Below are 18,740 nucleotides of genomic sequence, written 5' to 3'. Positions count from 1 at the left end.
GATTGTTTTCCTAATCTGTAAAGAGTTTAAGGCTTTAAGGATACTTTAAAATTGCATTTTGGCTGTTAGTAGGGCATTAAGTTTAATTATCAAGATGTATTGTTGCATGCCTGGTTTAATTTATAAAAAATGTTCAGTAACAACTTTTTCATGTTCTCATGAAATGTATCAAGTTTGTTTTAGATACTAAAATTTCTCCTGCCTGAATGGCTGAGCACTGCTCTCCCTGTCAGGCACTAATGATACATAATTTAAATTCAGCCATAAAAGGAGAGAAATGGTTTGGCTTCTATCCAGTATTGACCATTCACTAGTTGGGATATAAGAGAGAGAATGAGCCCAAAGTTTACAATTGTAAGATATGTGTCATTGTGGTTATCAAGTCGTAACTCGAAAAACAACAGAGTGCCCATTCCAGTCTCCCTGTATATATATATCTCCCTGTATATATATATCCCTGCTTTATTTTCAGTTATGTTAGCTGATGTAAAAACAAGTTCTGTTTGGCAGAGAACCCAGTATTTTGATTTAAGGGCTGAAGAAATTGTAAGTCTCAGCAATGGATTGGATACTAGCTATGAATATTGTGATTACAAAGGAGAAGCAGCAAACTGCCACATTGCATGTTCTGCATTAAAGGGAAAGCTAATTCTTAGAAATAATTTAGGTTTCCTAAAAATATAAAAGGACTGTGTTTTTGTGTTTCAAATACAATAAGCACCCATGTTTGCTTTTTAAGGAAAGCAAAAGAGCCTTTCGAATGCCTTCCACACACCAGAATTTGCTGCTGTAGTATTTGTGGTTAGTTGTTCAATCTCCCCTTTTTGTAGGGGAATTACTGTGTAGATATTAAAACATTTGAGCATTGTGCTGAAAGCTTGTAGCATGTGAAAACTAGCAGCATCACTATTCTGATATAGAAATTTGTCTTAGAATGTGAATTCCAGTCAATTATATTTGTTATCCTTTGTGATGATATCTGTTATTTTATTATCATGGATGTGAGTGTGGATTTCTTAGAAATGTACTGTTTTAGATAAGACTGGATTATTATAGTGTTAATTGTAAATTACTTGAATTTCTGAAAATTTCAAATAGTTAAACCATAGCAGCTACTGTATTATTTATATTTAGAAATATCTCTGTTTGCCTGTGGATCCCCGGTGGGCTTATTGTTGGAGACTCCAGATGAATTTACCCTTCAGCAGCTATTCTTGTGATTGTATTTCTAGAGGCATTTCTGATATTGTTTCTTCACCTTTCTGTTGGATTCACATTTTCGCAGAGAAAACATCAGGATGTGGAAAGGGCTGACTCTGTTTCTACTTTTGGTACATGCATAAAAAGATCTGTACCTCTCAAGGACTTTATACTGACACATCTACTTTTCTATGTAAAGTAATTTGCAGTGTTAGTTTGTGCACAACACAGGTGCATAGCTTATTTATACAATGGGGTTGTGAGAGTATGCCTTAGGCGTACACATTTATTCATTCACACCCTTTCTTGTGAATCAGGGTCTATCGGCAGCTCAGTACCACACCCCATCCATACCCTGTGTAACTTGAACACCAGGATTGTGTGGGAACCGGCCCTAAGACCTCTTCAGATTAAAACTCTAGTTTCCTTCAGACTAGTTGTTCAGGATGTAATCCCACATCCAGCAAAATGTGTGGTAATAGCCTCCAGTTTTATTCTTCCACTAAACTGGAGACATCTGCTGAAGCAAATTGAGCAATAGCTTTTCAGACACTCGTGTGATATGTCTTGTTTTAATAAGTAGGGACTGTGTGTGAATATGCCTTAAGGTGAGCTCTTGGTCAGAAGACAGTATCCAAAAAAGCCCATTTAATTTCTTTCCCAATTGTTGGGTTTCCATCCATTGCCAAGGTGAAGTGTACACCCTCGCTTGAAGCAGAGGCAATAAGAAGGCAGTAGATAGCTGAGGGGGAAGCTACAACGAAAAACAGAAATTTCTTTCCCACAAAGAAACCTGTCCAACATAAAATTGACCTGAATTGAACTATAGTCTAAATAAAATTTGGAGTCCTACTGATTTGATGGCATTAAAACTATTCAATTCTTCCTTTTCCTATAAATGGGTATCTTAGTCTTTAATGTGAGAGGCAACGATACTCATCCCCCCAAATTTTTATTGAGATTTTAATCTAGATTTAAAAATATATAATTTTGCTTCAAATTTGAAGCATGCAAGTATGAAGCTGGCGTGATTTAGGGATCTAAAACTGGAAACATTAAACAAAGTTTAGTAATGTTGATATTTAATCCCAGTGTTTGGATATTACATTATCATTGCTTAGAATTCTGACTGATTATCAGTAGCAATCTTGATAATCCATATAAGATTAAGTTATATATTCTAATTCACTTCTCTTTTGATGGCCATGCATCATCGTCAGCGATGGAGTCATGCCCAACCTTCCACCACTCTATGGAACAGCATTCTCCAAGCTCCTCTGTCTCACACTGCCTCTTTCAGATCTGCCACAGTCATCCCAGTGTCATCCTTTATAGTGTCCAGCCAGAGGGTGCTAGGGCAGCCCCTTCTCCTTTTTTCCCCTGATCACTCCCAGCATGATTGACTTTTCAAGGGAGACATTTCTCATGACATGAACAAAGTGTGACATTCTCTGTCTGGCGATCTTGGCTTTAAGTGATATTTTTGGTGAGGTTCAGTCTAGGACTTCTTTGTTTCTTTTTGCAGTCCATGGGATGTGTAATAGTCGCCTCCAGCACAACAGTTCAAAGGCTTCTGGAAAAAAAAAGAGGACAAAACATTTCCGGAAAATCATCATTTGTTTGTTGCAGGTTAACCATTCTGGAAACAGAATGCTGGCTTAAATGGTCTTTGGGTTTATGCACCCTGATTCTTATTCAGCATAAATGGTGATGTGGCACCCTGCTGAATCTCTGTAAGCCATGGAGCCTCTGTCAGTTGGAACAAGTTTCTTGGTGCAAAGTTAGATGTGTTCATCTACACCTGAGATCTTTCTGGAATGTTTTAATTCTGCAGTTAATATACAAAGAAAAAGGGTGATGGTGACAAGGCATTTTCCTGACAGTTGTGCTTCTTTCCAATAACACTTAAGACCCCTTGGTGTGGTTTTCCTCTTTGTACATATTTTATCTCCTAGATGGGGAAGTGTATTGTTATAGGTGATATCTTTGGCTCTGTCTGTTTTCTCATATTTTTGTGTTTAATTTTTCCTAAGTTCTCTTAATTTTTCTACACAGCTTTCCCAAACTCGGGACTTTGCACTTGGTTGGTCTTTGGCTCCTATCCCCTCAAACAGCATGGCTGTTTCTGATCCAGTTATTATAAGATAGATACACCTGTCCCTCCTGAGAGCATCAACCTGAGACAAGGTTGCTATAGGCACAAAGTGATACTGACTTCAGCAGAATCTATTCACAGTTGTATTAATTACTTCTCATTTCACTTAAATCAGGACCACTTGCATGTATAAAATGTTTCACTTATCTTGCTTCACCCCTTCTTGAAGCAATTCTGCTAAAACAACTGTTCCATATCTCTTCTTTTCCTTAGACGTCTACTCACTGTCCCCAAAAGGGTATTGCAAGAATGTATTAATCACTTCCTTTTGGGCCACTCATTAGCTGCTTTCTTAACTGATGGCTAAAAGAGAGACCAGCTCGTAGCGTTCATGTTTACCTTGGATATAAGTGGCAATTTGGGATTACTGAGCTTTTGTGAATGTTATGCATGCACTTGGTGCATTTGGAATTGTTACTTCCTAAGAAATATCTTCAGTGTTTTAAAACTGGTTGGTCCAGTGCACAAGAACTTCACGTATACAGTTTTTCCTTTAGTAAGAAAATATATTTCAAATTAGATGTATTATTCTGAGAATGGGTTTATCATCTCCTGAATAAGCTGTCAAACATACTTGTTTTTTTAAAAAGGTTTGTGATTAATTCAGTACCAGCTGGATCATAAACACCCAGTTTAATTATGTAAATTATATTCTGGAATTGGCATTTCTCTTGCTGTTAATTGCCAAGTTATTTGATCGATTGATACAACTAAAGTTCCTCTGCAACTATAATGCTGAAAACCAATTTGTTTATAATAAGAGAAAATATTGTTTTTTGAATTGCTTAATCAACATCAAACCATAATAAATGTCAATCTGCCACACTTTGGATAGCACTGTTCCTTGTCATGAAGATAGATAGTTAAATGTTTCCATTTTTAAGAACCGTATTTGAAAGCTTACTAGTCTTTGTATTTCTTTAACAAAGGGCTATATTGTTCTGACAATACAATTTAGTTGTATAATTTTCTCTGTCAGATTTTGGCACTGACTTTATCTGCCTTTCTGTGTTGCAATAGCTGCATTTTTTAATTCAGCACAATATGAATTTAATTGTAAACTTTACACCTCTTCCTTAGGCATTATATATATATATTTTTTTTTTTTTTTTTTTTTTTTTTTTTTTTTTTTTTTTATATATATATATTTTATTTATTATAAAATAATCCATATTTCATTATATGTTGGACTTGAATGTTGGCTTTAATACCATAGGACAGGGGTGTCAACCTGAATTTATTCTAGGGCTAGATCAGCAATGTAGTTATCCTCTATGGGCTGGCTGGCGGGGGAGAGAGACGAGATGGGGGGAGATGGGACCGATGCCTCTGGCAGCACCCTGCTGGCCACAGGGAGCCACGCGTGTCCCATTTTCGGCCTGGATGGCCTCCTGCAACACACTACTGACCAAACCGGGGAGCACATTTCCCCCAAGACCCCCCAAAATGTTGCCCCATTTTGGCCAACAGGGTGCTGCATGAGACCGTCCAGGCTGAAAATGGGGCATGTGCGGCCCCCCTGCAGCCCCCCGATTCCCATTTTGGTTGGCAGGGGGCTGCAGGAGGCCGTCCAAGCCAAAAATAGGGCATGGGGGCCTCATGCAGAGGCACTGTGGGCTGGTCCTTTGCTATTTCCAGGCTGGCCCCACAGGTCAGATCTAAGCACCCCGTGGGCCGGATTCATCCCGTGGGCCTTAAGTTTGACACCCCTGCCATAGGATAAGGACTCTAGCTATATTTTATTTCTTTAATATCATATTCCACTAAACTTCAAACAAGTTTCTTTTTAAAAAAATGTTTTGTTCATCCTATATTGTGAGCCACCCAAAGTTTTGTTTTAAGATAGGTTGCCATACAAATCTTTTAAATGAATGAATGAATGAACAAATGAATAAATGTTGATTTCAAGCTCCATAATTCTTTGGGCAACATCAATTTGGAGAAAGCTCCCATATCATGTCTACTTTCACATGAAGTTTTCCTTCAGGAAAACAAAATGAATAAGGAAACTTGGAGAGTAAAGGGAAAAGAAAGAAATTGCTGTGATAACTTTTGATATTGATAGAAAAAGAGAGATGTATTAAAGATCTATAACTCAGCATTATAGGATCATGTAATAAAATAATTATTGTGGTAGTTTGAATGAGTAGTTAATTTGATTTGTTAGTGTCCCTATCTCAATATCTGCCAATAATAAAGCCAGAGGCCAATAAAGAACAAATGATTGAACAGAAGAATTAGTAAGAGAGAGCAATGTGGCTTTCTTTCAATTAAGTCAAAAAGTGTACCTACCTGAGATCAATGTTTAAGTTTTTACATGTTTCTCTTTATCTTTAATAGAAGTGTATCTTGAAGCCTTGACTACAATTTTATGGTGTATGTGTAAATTATGTGATATCCATCATTCTGTATGTGTTACAACATATTCTAGCAAGAAAAAGCTCAGCTGTATCCAATATGTATAAATCTTTACTTTGCTAAAATCTCAGGACACTTATAAAATGTATTAGACTTTATGGAGTACTGAAACTGATTGAAGTTCTTAGATGCCTCGTACCTAAATCGGCTATATAATTTGATATTGTGCCATTAGGCTTCAATCCTAACCTCTCACTTTCTTAATCTTTCTTTTTACCATATACTGAGAGCAGAAATGATCTCTTGTCTTTTAAAATATGACTGGTCAATATATTCCACACATATGCTGACACCTATTTTTTTTCCTAAATAATTTTCTGTGCACTGTTTTAAAATTTTGTGGGTTTTTTATGCTTTGTTATATTGTTTACAACTACCCTGTAATTTAGATGTGCCAGTTATAAAACTTTTTTTCTATTAATCATTTGAATCCACCTAGGCTTTGCTGCAAGCACTTTAAAAAAAAAACATTTGTTCACTTACAACAGGGGTATCAAACTCAAGGCCTATGGGGTGTTTAGACTTGGCCTGCGGGGGTGGCCTGGAAACAGCAAAGGACTGGCCCGCGGTGGTTCCTCGGCCAGCGAAAATGGAGCCTGAGCTCCGTTTTCACTGGCATAGGGGCTGCAGGACATTGAGCTGGCCATGCCCACCCTGGCTATGCCCACTCAGCCCCCAAGGTCAAACACAACCCAGTGCGACCCTTAAAGAAATCAAGTTTGACACCTCTGATCTAGAGTGAGGTCTTGGTCAGGGGTTTTTAACCTAGATTTTGAAAACTGCATTTCAAAAAGTGATATCTGAAATAGTTGCTGTCTATGTTGTATTTATTTACTGATGATAAAAATGCAATTATACAGTGGCTCTTCTAGCTTTTAAAGTACCCATCACCCCAGTATGAGATAATCTGGACATACCGGTTTGCCTATGTAAATACTTAGCTTTGCGCATTTGCATAGTTATGCATCCTCTCCATTGTTTATGCTTGTTACAATACTAACCCAAGGAGTCCAACTTAAAGTATCTGTCTGTATTGCAACCAAAAGAAATGATGTTCTGACATATTTGGTAAACAAATTTAGTTTATATTTTCAAATTCTGTGATATAGATGAGATTAATTAGATGTTCTGAATCTTTTGATGTAAAATTAAACTATATTTGACGTATTTATCAATAATTTAAAAATTGCTTCAACTACGATGTTTAATGTTCAAGTTCCACAAAATGTGATAATTCAGTAAAAGTTTATATTAATTTTAGGGACTACAATTTGTGGTACTGCACATATGCACAGAAGAAGTACTTAAAGATAATGTTTTGTATTCCACACAACTATCAGTTTGAAAAAATATATGACACATCACAATAAACCATGATGATGTCGGTGTGATTTAATGTGATATATGAAACACATTGGTTGTGCCTTATTAATTAATAAAGGCATTTGGTTAAGCCATCCAGAGTCACCTTGTGGGGGAGATGGTCAGCATAAAAAAATTAAGAAATAAATAAAATAATTAAATGGGTGTGATTAAAATCAATATATTGAGTTTACATAGCATGCTTATTAATAATAAACATACTGTGTCATCACAATAGAGTAAACTGATTTTAATCTAGATTGCTCATATTTAATTTTTCTATTCTGATATAAGATATAAAATATTAATATCAAATAGCAGGTAGTTAATTTATTTATCAAATGTAGAGAATGTATTGATGGGTACATGCATAATTGTCTCCCAGCATAAAAGCCAAAGTAAACCAAAATAATAAAAAAATATGGTTTAATTGAATGAGTTGTTTGGTACCATGCAAGTAGAAGGAAGAATTATGTGTTGTATCCCTTCAAACATAGCTACTTTTTAAAAAGACTTATGTCTCAATCTTGTTCAGAGGAACAAGCAGAGTTCCTGTTTCACACATAATATTGAATAAACAATGACTGGAACTATGAAGGATTGCTTAGCCATTAAAGTAAAAATAATATAGGTCCACAAAAAGTCAAAATTATTTATAATATAGTTAACAAACTGTATCAAAGTAGCTATTGTTTTCTTTCGTCACTAAGCTCCTATAGCAAACTTTTGAGAAGCAGTTGGGTGAATTTTAATTGTTTGTTTGTTTATTTATTTGATTTGTCAATCGCTTACAAAATAATAGGTATAAGTATAAACATGAGTAAGAATACAGAAAATAGGTACGATTAAATGGGGACAATAGGACAGGGACGGGAGGCACGATGGTGCACTTATACATGCCCCTTATTTTTTGTGTGTGCTACTCAGAATCATAGGCAAGTCAGATGGGAGGTGGGTTATATACATTCAATAAATTGAATGTGTCATCAAGTACTTTTTGACTCCTAGTGTATAAAATTGAATTGAATTGAAGGGTAGAAATTAAAAATAGCACAAGATAATAAGTAAAGCATGTGTTGCTATGTATTCTGATGCTTACTGAGATAATGATAATCGATTTAATCTAAAGTCATGTAATGATACCAAACCTTGTGATGCAGCCCAAGTAAGATTTTAAATATTGGTTTGATTGATTTGGCCAGAAGCCTAAATCAAATGTTTTACATTGGCTCAATTTAAATCCTTTCTAGCCTTCACTTGCCTCCTATGCATAAATGAAGCTGACTTAAGAAACCCTTTTCTGGATTTCAACTCACTTCCCCAACTTTGCTCACCGTGATGGCCTGATGTTCTAACAGATTTCACAGATAATCAGAGTTGGAAGGGACCTTGTAGGTCATCAAGTCCAACTCCCCGCCCAAGCGGGAGACCCTATACCATTTCTGACAAATGGCAGTCCAATCTCTTCTTGAAAGTCTCAAGTGATGGCGCTCCCACAACTTCTGGCTGGACCATAGTTAATTCTGCATCTTTCTTTCCTTCCCATATAGCAAAATATGTGCCAATTACTTTCCCTTCTGCAGGCACATATTTGGAGACCTGGGGTGAGGGAAGCATTAATAGTTTTGCTCTACTCTCTGTCCCCTTGTCTTCAAGGGGAAACAACAAAATTCTTGCTGATTTCAGTTTTTCATCCTTCTGCTGAACCTATTATAAACAAGCAAAAAACAGCCAGCATTTCACTGTTTCACTATTAAACCTGGAACAAAATATAAAAACAAAATAAAGACCTATTCTTTCATGGCAGGCAGCCAAGGAGCCCAAGACAAAGGGTCATTGAAGTCACAGAATCGGGACTATTGGAATTGCCTGCCAGAATACACACACACACACACACACACACACACACACACAAACACACACACACACACACACAGACACAGAGGCCACCTGGAGTGGAGTTGTGTAAGATGAAATGAGGTGCAGCAAGGGACTGGTTTGATTCATTAGCAGAGGAAAAGAAACCACTATTTTTGATGCAGACTAAGCATCCTCAGTTAGGGAACACTTTTTGAGATGCTTTGCGATGGGCTAATAAGGATGACACCATCCATTCCTGCCTTAGCAAAATTCTATCTTCACACTGGAGATGTGGATCAGCCCTAGAAGTTATTCTTAGGTTGTCATTAAATTAGGTCTACAAGCAGGTAGTTCAGTTTTAAATACTTTGGGCATGATTATAAACAATGGCTTCTGACTGTGTTGTTTACAAAGCTTACTCTGTATGTTGCATTGCAAGAGTTATAAAATAGAGTTAGTAATTGGTATGTCTGGATTGGTGGAATTATTTGAATACAGACTGGTGCTCTGGCCATACCCTTTTCCATATTTGCAAAAACACTGACCTAGTCTTCTTGTTCTTCTGTTACAGATTTCAGGGGTGAACACGTTCAAAATCTCTTCAATTTCATTGATGGATGGTAAACCAAAATTTTGATGAGCAAGTCATATGTTGTTCAGCTGCTAATAAACGTTATATGCACATCCACAGAACTAAGTCTGTCTCTCCACGGAGGGAGATTATAAAATGCATGTTATGAATTGTGTCTCCTTGGTCAATGATAAAGAAAATGGAGCAATTTCAGCCGAAGCTGGATTAATGATTGGTGATACCAACGAACCAGAAGACCGACCCCCTCCACCTCCACCTCTTCCTCCGCCATGCTTTTCCATAGAAGCTGGATTGTTGCCTTCATCATCCGGAGTGCCGCCACCGCCACCCCCTCCTCCCCCCAATCTAAGCCGATCTTCAGTATCACAGCTGTTGAATGGACACGGCCACTTGAGCAGCAAGAAGAAACGAATACGTAGTTTCTTTTGGAAAACGATCCCTGAAGAACAAGTCCGTGGTAAAAACAATATCTGGACTATTGGTGCTAAGCAGAACTATCAGATTGACACAAAGACAATTGAGGAATTCTTTGGTCAGCAAGAAGAACCTGCGCCATTAGAATCTAGAAGCAGATCCTTAAGAAGGTCATTTAAAGATTCCAGACAAGAGGTAAGCATGAACATGGAAAGAAGCATCTTATTTTTGATTTTTTTTTTATTAAAGGCAGCCTATTGGCTAAGATATGAGCACATAATAGTTGTCTGCCATGCCTTCTAGAGGTGCTGGGTTGCCATTCTCATCATCATCAACTAGCCATGATTCTTGCTCGTCAGCAACGATTGGGGTTGTTGTACAACAGAGCTTAGAGGGCACACATTTGTGCAAGCTTGGTTTAATTACTTATGCTCATTTTAGCTTACTTGTAATATAATCTCATTCTGATGGAGAACAAAATGGACTTTATCTAAATGTAATGCATGTCAAATAACAGCAATAATCACACACAAAGTTTATGGCAATGAAGTAAGATGTTATGATTTGTGTAACTTTCTATTGTCTTCAGTAACCTTTTGAAAACATAACAGTAGAAGATTTTGTAGAGCATACAGGTAGCCAAATTTGTCTTTAATGTTTTTAAACTGAAGTGACATTCTCTATGTAAGAAAAAGTTGCCTTTTTTCAAGTTATCGGATGTTATTAATGTATAACTATTGCAAAATGTTTTGTTATCGCAAATTTTAAAGTGGTAATCCGTTTGCACACCCATACTGTAACTGGGCATTTGGGGGGAAAACATGCCTTTCGTGTACTAGAAATATGCTCCCTATAATCTTTTTAGGACTATATTTAAAGTTTTCTGCTGAACAAAATATTTACAAGTTTAAAAGGTATCTTCCTCCTAAAAAGACAAGCTTCTAGTCCTCATGAGTGCAGAGACTGTTTTATGGAATTATTAGACCTTGCACTAGACCTTGCAAAGTAAAGAAAGAGTTTTGTCTTTGAACTGCCTGTTGCTACATCTCAGAAATGCAGAGTGATGTTATCAACATGAACTTTTCTGTCTGTAAGCTTGGGCTGAGATGCCAGAAAACAAACCCTTCAACAATATTTCCAAGTTAGGATAGGGGACGGTTTCTGCATTGTTTCTGTTTTCTAGTTTCCTTTATTAGAAGGCTGTTGAACAAAGGTTTCTGTAGCCTGAATTCCAGCCTGGCCCAAATACAAACTAACTACACAATTCCATCTCTCTTTTTTAGCTCTGTCTTGGAAATAGTTGGTATTGTTTTGCTGTTGCTTTGTCCAGCAAGCATAGAACCAAAATAAATCCCAAACACTATGGTGTGCAAGTCAAGTATAATTTTAAAATAAAAACCTTACTGGGTTTTCATTCTTTCTTGTCATTTTAATTGTAGTTAAGAAAAAGACCAGCCTTGTCTTGCTCACTAGAAACTGTCCTTCCCCTTTTTCACATAAAATAGAATAAGAATATGGCAACTGAATCTTGTTGTAGCCTTGCCTACAAAATTATCCTGTCTATATTCTTCTTTCTGTCCTTTTATTTCTTGCCCCATCATAGTGAAACTTGGCTTTTTAAAATGCAATACAGTGCTTATGCACTATGTGTTAGATCTGGCATATCTTTTTATAGAGATACTGCTTTAATATGGATTTGGCTTTATTTTTAAATATTTTTATTTTTCTCTGTTCATAAACCAGACTGTGCTCTTGCTTTTTTTATATTAAAATGACAATCCTAACTGATTGGATTCCTTTGAGCTCAGTGAATTTGCTTTCCAACTAAACACAATGAGGTTCTAATAACATGGAGGAAAATCGATATATCTAAAACATTAAAATCCATTTAATCACTTAATCACCAACTAGATATAAAGCAATTTGAGATAAACGTGTACATTTAAAAGACAAACACCAAAAAAGTCCATTTTGGAAAGAGGGAAGAAGGGAATCCCAATGTATTATCAAATGTGTTATCATAGATTTTTACCATAAATATACATGGGAGCTATAAAAGATTTAAAAAACTAATATGTTTACACTGTATATTTTAAAGTTTTCACTTCTTTCTATTTCAACATGATAGTAATGCTTGCATTTACCCTCTGCTAATGTTTTCTCAGGATTTGCATCTTCAGGAAACTGTTATCATGTGGTTTGGGAAAAGCATCCAAGATTGTGTGCAAGCATAATTTAAAAAAATATGTGGGTTCTTAGAAAAGGCATGTTTAAACATATAAGAATAAATGAGGGGAGCGCTTCTAATCCTAGAAGTAATTTTTTTAAAAAATTCAGAAGTAGTGATTGCTGATATATAGCAATTAATTATTAAAGGATAAAGGAATCAATATAGTTTAAGCTCATACTTTGGTTAAGACTGAGGCATCAAAAAATTAATGTATAAGTATGCTGTCATTGAGATGTGTACAAACTTTCAACCACTATTTATTAAGAGACAGATACCTAAGTGCTTTTAATTGAGTTTAGCAAATACCATCAAAGTACTTTATTGTGGATTAGGTCTATAAATGTCATACAATATTATGTCAGTTGACTGTGTTATCTAGGGAATTATAAGTATCGACATTCAATGTCTCTGGAAAACATCAGATAGGAAAGCTGTATTCATATTATGTGGACTGATTCATTGTATTGATATTTCAATTGTAATGTAAGAACTAAGCTATAAAAATGGTTGCATAATTGGCTGACTTAGTACAACACATTAAGAATGAACTTTGGCTCACAATAATTCTATCTAAAGAAATGTCCTAATAATAGTTTACTGACTTAGCATTTCTCTGGTTGGAAATTGTAAGCCATGCTTTATATTTAAGGTGTTGAATTAACTCAGCTAGTTACGGTTTATTGAAAAACATAAACCATGGCTTACCATGACTTTACTATAGCAATAGCACTTAGACTTATTGTATATACCAGGGATCCCCAACCTTTTCGGCCGGCCCGGTTCCGGCATCAGCTGGGCGCCGCGGCCGGTACCGGCGTCAACTGGGCGCCGCCATCTTTATGACGAAAGGCGCTTCCGGTGGCGTCACGGGCGCTGTTTCGTCAAAAAATAGCGGCGCTAGCTTCCAGTGAGCTTTTGGGTAGAAATGGCTTTCTACCGGAAAAGCTCACCGAAGCTGGCGCCGCCATCTTTTATGATGAAACAGCGCTTCCGGTGAGCTTTCTACCGGAAAAGCTCACCAGAAGCGCTTTTTACCAAAAAGATGGCGTCGCCCAGCAACCAGCGGCCCGGTAAGGCTTGTTCCGCGGCCCGGTACCGGTCCGCGGACCGGCGGTTGGGGACCCCTGGTATATACCACTTCACAGTGTTTTACAGCCCTCTCTAAGTTGTTTACAGAATCAGCATATTGCCCCAACAATCTGGGTCTCATTTTACCAACCTTGGAAGGGTGGAAGGCTGAATCAACCTTGAGCCAGTCAGGATCAAACTCCTGGCAGTGAGCAGAATTAGCCTGCAATATTGCATTCTAACCACTGCACCACCATGGCTCCTATAACTAGTATTTCAGGCTGTTTCTGAAATATCGAACCTTTGAGGCTAAAATAGAAGTTAGATGTATATTTCAATAGGTCTTTCTAGAAAGTATTTATATTGTACCTTAGCAGTCTGAGAAAAGCAGCTGCAACAGAATTCTGCTGGGCTTGGTCAGTCACAATGCTCCTTATTTCTGTTCCCTAGAAAATGTTTCTATAAGATAATAAATTACAAGCTCTAGTGATATTTTAAATTCCTAGCTAAGAGTATTCTCATAGGAAAAGCTAGAACATTATAAAGGATGAACCAACCTGGCAAAAGGAAGAAATAAACAAAAAAATATTATATAAGCTATTCTAAGAAGTAAAGTTTTTAAAATAGTGCCCTTATCCGTTGTTTATCCATTAAACTATGCTCAGTGATTAGTGAAGGTATGGTCCAAATTAAGGCTCCAAGAGTTTAATGAATTGATTACAATATAAGTTATATTTGTGCAGAAGAAGAAAACTTACCGTAATGAAGGTGTAATTAGGGTAACAATGAAATCTCACACTATTCTGATAAAAATGCGTACTGCACATGAGAAAGACTGCTGACAGATATCTTTTTTATGGAGAAATGCTCTTTCAGATTTTGCTACCTGGGGAAATGCATGTTTGTATTCTGGAACTAAAGATCTGTCTTACAATTTTATGAAACACAGTTCTAAGGTGGCTCACGACAATGATAAAAAAACAGAAACACTAAAATAAAAAATATGCTCTCTAATCCTTCAAGCAATGCAATTCTCAGACTCCAGCTGCAACGTATAAGGTGAAAACACATAAAGTGAAAAAACAGCCCTTTATGGGTTTCAAGAAGGGGGCTTATCAGATTCCAGGGGGGGAAAGTGTTCCACATGACCAGAGCTCCTACAGAAAGGTGCACCCACTAGATTATAGTATTTAAGGGAAGGGACCCTACTTGACCTAGTATGGAGTTGGAGTGGGAGAGACAGTCCTACAAGTAAGGTCTTGAAGATAATTAGCAGTTTAAAAAGGCCTTAAAGAAGATAAATAGCACATTTAATTACCTGGTGAAAAAACTGGAAAGTCAGTGTAGTTTATGCAACAGTGGTGTGATATGGGCAAACTGAGAGGAGCCCAAAACACTGTACGTCACCACATTCTGGATCAGTTATAACTTCCAGGATGGTTTCCAAGAGTAGCCCCATGAGGAGCACATTGCAGTACTCCAACAGGATGTCCATAAGATGTATCTGAACAAGCCCTTTGCCATATTTGCCACCTGATCCTCCAGGAGCCACAACTGTAGAAGGATCACCATATTATGTACCTATTTTGGATAGTGCTTTCCTATCGATACTCAGAGAAAACACATCACCATTCCCAGGAGATCCAAAACCCAAAGCCACCTCTATCTTGCTTGGGTTGAGTTAGAGCTGGTTTGTGCACATCCAGACCATCACAGCCTCCAGGCACTGGGTCAGCACTGAAATAGCATCACCTGCTCAGCCATGGGTGGAGTAACATAACTGGGTATCATCAGCATACTGATGATACTGCACTCCTTGCCGTTGAATGATCTCGCCCAGCAGTTTCATGTACATGTACAATGGTGAAAGACCTGAACCCCAAGGCACTCCACATTGCAAGATCCTAGGGCTCGATCTCTGTCCCACCTTTCCAACACCTGCAACCAGCTACAGAAGAAAGAGGACAACCACTGCAAAACAGTGCCTCCCAGTCCCTGAAACTAGCCTAGGGTGATGCTATGGTCAAGGGTAGCAAAAGCTGTCAACAGACCCAGAAAGCCAGAGTGGTTGCACCACTTTTGAGCTCTCTAGAGTAATCCTCTAGAGTAATCCACAAGTGTGACCAATGCAGTCTCTATACTATACTGCGCTCTCCATATTTCAACCCAACCTGAGCCCAGCTATTAAAAAATTAAAATAATTCATTCAAGGCTCTCTGCAGAAGAGCCACTCGTCTCTCAACAACCTTTCCTTGAGACTGGATGAAAATAATGTAACACTGTTGTGTTCATGGTTTCTTAAGAAGAGGGCACACTACCGTCTTGTTCAAGGCAAGCAGAACTGCATCCTCCTACAGAGAAGCATTAACTTCTGCTTGGACCAACCACAAAACAGTTCCCATTAGGCCTTGTGCAATTGGGGAGCAGGGGTGCAGAATACAGGTGGCTCAGCTCACAGCTAGAAGACTCCAGTCCATTTCCTTAAGCTAAACTGGCTGAGACTCTTCCCAGATAACTAATGTCAGATGGTTCTCAGAATGTAAGATGAAAGCAAGAAGCACATGAAATATGGCTCTTGGTAAATCAAAAAAGTGTGGTGAATCAAAAGAGAAGATGAGTCCAACTTTTTAAGAAGTGGGAGAAGTGAAATCGGAACAGGTAGAATCTGAGTTTGGCTTTAAAAATACATGAAAAGTGTAATGGAAAACATAACTTGAATTTTCAGGCAGTGCATTTTCTCTGCCAGAAATTTAAAAAAGGGTTTGATGGATTAGTTGTCAGATTAAGTAAAATCAAATTTTGCTTCATATTTAATAGACATGGCTGTTTGTTTGATATAATTTTATCTTGGTTCATTGTGCATGGTTTATTTAGAAGATAAAAGATGCTTTAAAAACTGTTTCTGGGCTTAAAATCATAGTTGTCAAGGAAGCTAAACAGAATTTCAACATAAATTCTGGCATCTATCTAAAAGGACAGATTATAATTACTATATATTTTACAGGATAATTTAACAGGTTTTAACGTATGTCTTTGCTTGTCTCATTCTTTTCTCTGCTCCTTTAGGTTGGGTGTTTAGTGGTTCCCAACTTTTGCTATTTAATACTGGCAGTATTCAGACAGAATATTTGATGGTAGTGGATAAGCAAAATAGTTACAAGTCCCCATTAGTGCAAGTGTGGTAAATATAATGGCTCCTTTTCTTCTTCTCCTTACATAAGTCTGTTGCCACTTTTTCATGATCAGATTATAGATACAAATTTACTAAAGAGAAGATGTGCACACCAAAGTGAGTGTGAGAGGGAGAATGAAAAAAGAGAGAGATTGTGTGGTTATTTGCATGCATAAACGTTCTGCTACTTTTAAAATTTGCACTGAGTATTCCTACTTTTTAAATATTGGGCTCTGGTATTTTAATGAAATATTTTAATAGCTAACTTGTCTGCAGGGTGCATCCCTGTGATGGGGATAGAGACATCTCAGGGAGATTCCCCTATGAATGTGCATGTTTTAGTGTGCTTTTCTACTCAAATATAGGCTTTGACTTACAACTATTCTTTCACTGATGGTTCAAAGATGGCTTTGAAAAAAATGATCTACAATCTGTCCTTGAAGTTATGACCATTGCACCACCTCCTTGGTCATGTGATTGCAATTCGAGTGCTTACTAACCAACTTGCATTTATAATGGTTGCAGCATTATAATCGCAATTTCCAATTTCCCAGCCAGTTTCTAAAAAGGAAAGTCAATTGGGGAAGCCAGATTCATTTAATGACAGTGATTTGCCTTAATGACTGCAGTAAAAAATGGTTGTAAGATTGATACTGGTCATATAGTGAGTCACTTAATGATTGTATCACTTAGTGACCAAACTTCTGGTCCTAATTGTGATTATATGTGGAAGACTGCTTGTAGTTTTTACAAACTCTCACATAAATATTGCAACTAGGTTTTCATTGTAGTGCAAGGGATGATTTTCAAGAATAGATTAGTTCAAATTGCTGGTGGGAGAATTAGTTTCCTCATCCCTTAGTAGCAGCTGTCCTTAAAAAAAAAAAAAGGTCCCCATATACATTCTGACCGAGGCTTTTAGGGAAACTATATATTAAAACCTTGAAGAGTTCTTCTGTCTATTCAGCCTCTTGAATGTAGATAAGGCTTACTTTCTTCTTAGGGGGAACTTTTCATCAGGAAGCAAAGGGCCTGGCTAAAGGGAACAGAGGGAGGGAGCCCTGGAGAAAAGGGAAAAAGCCTGCCAAAAAATTCTGGCAGATAAAGCTTTGGTGCTATAAAGTTGATAAATGAAACTTCTCTGTCTCATTTGCTTACTATTATTAGTATTATTACTATTATTACTATTGCTTACTGTTACCCTAAAAGAGGACCTGACCTGGGGTGCCCACATTGCAGCCCTGGTCAAAAGGGCCCAGCAGAGATTATACTACTTAAGGCTTCTCAGAAAACAACAATTGAATGAGAAACTGCTGGTGACCTTCTACCGCTGCACCATAGAGAGCATTTTAACATACTGCACCTCTGTATGGTTTGCCAATTGCACAGTGGCAGATAGGAAAGCACTCCAGAGGGTTAATGTCATTGCCCAGAAGATCATTGGTTGCCCTCTCCCCTCTTTGGAAGAGCTTCATAGCTCCCGCTGCCTTAAGAAAGTTCAAAACATCCTCAAAGATCCATCTCATCATGGAACCCCCCCCTTTTTTTTAAACAAGTTTTATTAATTTTCAAAACACACAAATCATCATTATCCATTACATGTTTAAACCTTTTTCCATTATAAATTTAACAAGTCAGATAAATTATAATTCTGTTTTAAACCATTTCCATATAAACATACAAAAACCTCTTATTCAATTTCTCTTTACTTCTCTTTACTCTTATTCAATTTCATTATTATTATTTCATCTATTTCTTTCTGACTTAGTTACCATTATTCTCATTCTATATTTCTGCAAGGTTTTATTAATTCTCCCAAAAAAACAACAACCATATACACACAACACACAAAACATAAAAAAAATCTTTTTGGAAAGTAACTTGGACCCAGGTATCTCTCTCTTCATGGACTTCAATTATATTCATGCTCATCTTACATATCATTACTTATTTTATTTACCATTCTAAGTCTTCTATATTAACTTCTCCACATATTTCACTCTTCTTAATTCTATCTTAATTAATCATCTTAATTTGAGTCATTATATTTGTATCTTTTGTCCATTCTTTATTGTCCCTTTGTCTCGTTCCTTATAAAAAAAAAGAAGAAGTTTCTCCTGAAATCACTAATCAGAGTATGATGCCTTTCTATCTCCCCCCTAAATTAATCAAATTAACCTTTAAAATAACGCCCAATACCCAATCCGATTTTGCTTGGTACATTCTATCTAAATAGTACATCCAGAATAATTAAATACATAGTTAAACA

General features: G+C 37.0%; 1 protein-coding gene across 3 annotated transcripts in view; it reads left to right on the top strand.

Moving 5' to 3' along the window:
• The window catches only part of FHDC1 (FH2 domain containing 1), a 53,562-nt gene that overhangs the window by 2,992 nt on the left and 31,830 nt on the right, over positions 1-18,740 (top strand). For all 3 annotated transcript variants that reach the window (XM_087963006.1, XM_087963008.1, XM_087963007.1), the window contains exon 2: positions 9,567-10,196. In XM_087963006.1, the coding sequence (XP_087819132.1) occupies positions 9,723-10,196 (474 nt within the window). In that variant the 5' untranslated portion in view covers positions 9,567-9,722. The remainder of the gene's footprint in view (positions 1-9,566; positions 10,197-18,740) is intronic.

Source organism: Notechis scutatus, chromosome 4, assembly GCF_049901735.1.
Source record: "Notechis scutatus isolate UNSWTSFEM ecotype Mainland chromosome 4, rNotScu1.2, whole genome shotgun sequence".
NCBI classification, from domain to species: Eukaryota; Metazoa; Chordata; class Lepidosauria; order Squamata; family Elapidae; genus Notechis; species Notechis scutatus.
Note: the sequence above shows the minus strand (reverse complement) of the source record. Positions and strands in the feature narration are given on the sequence as shown.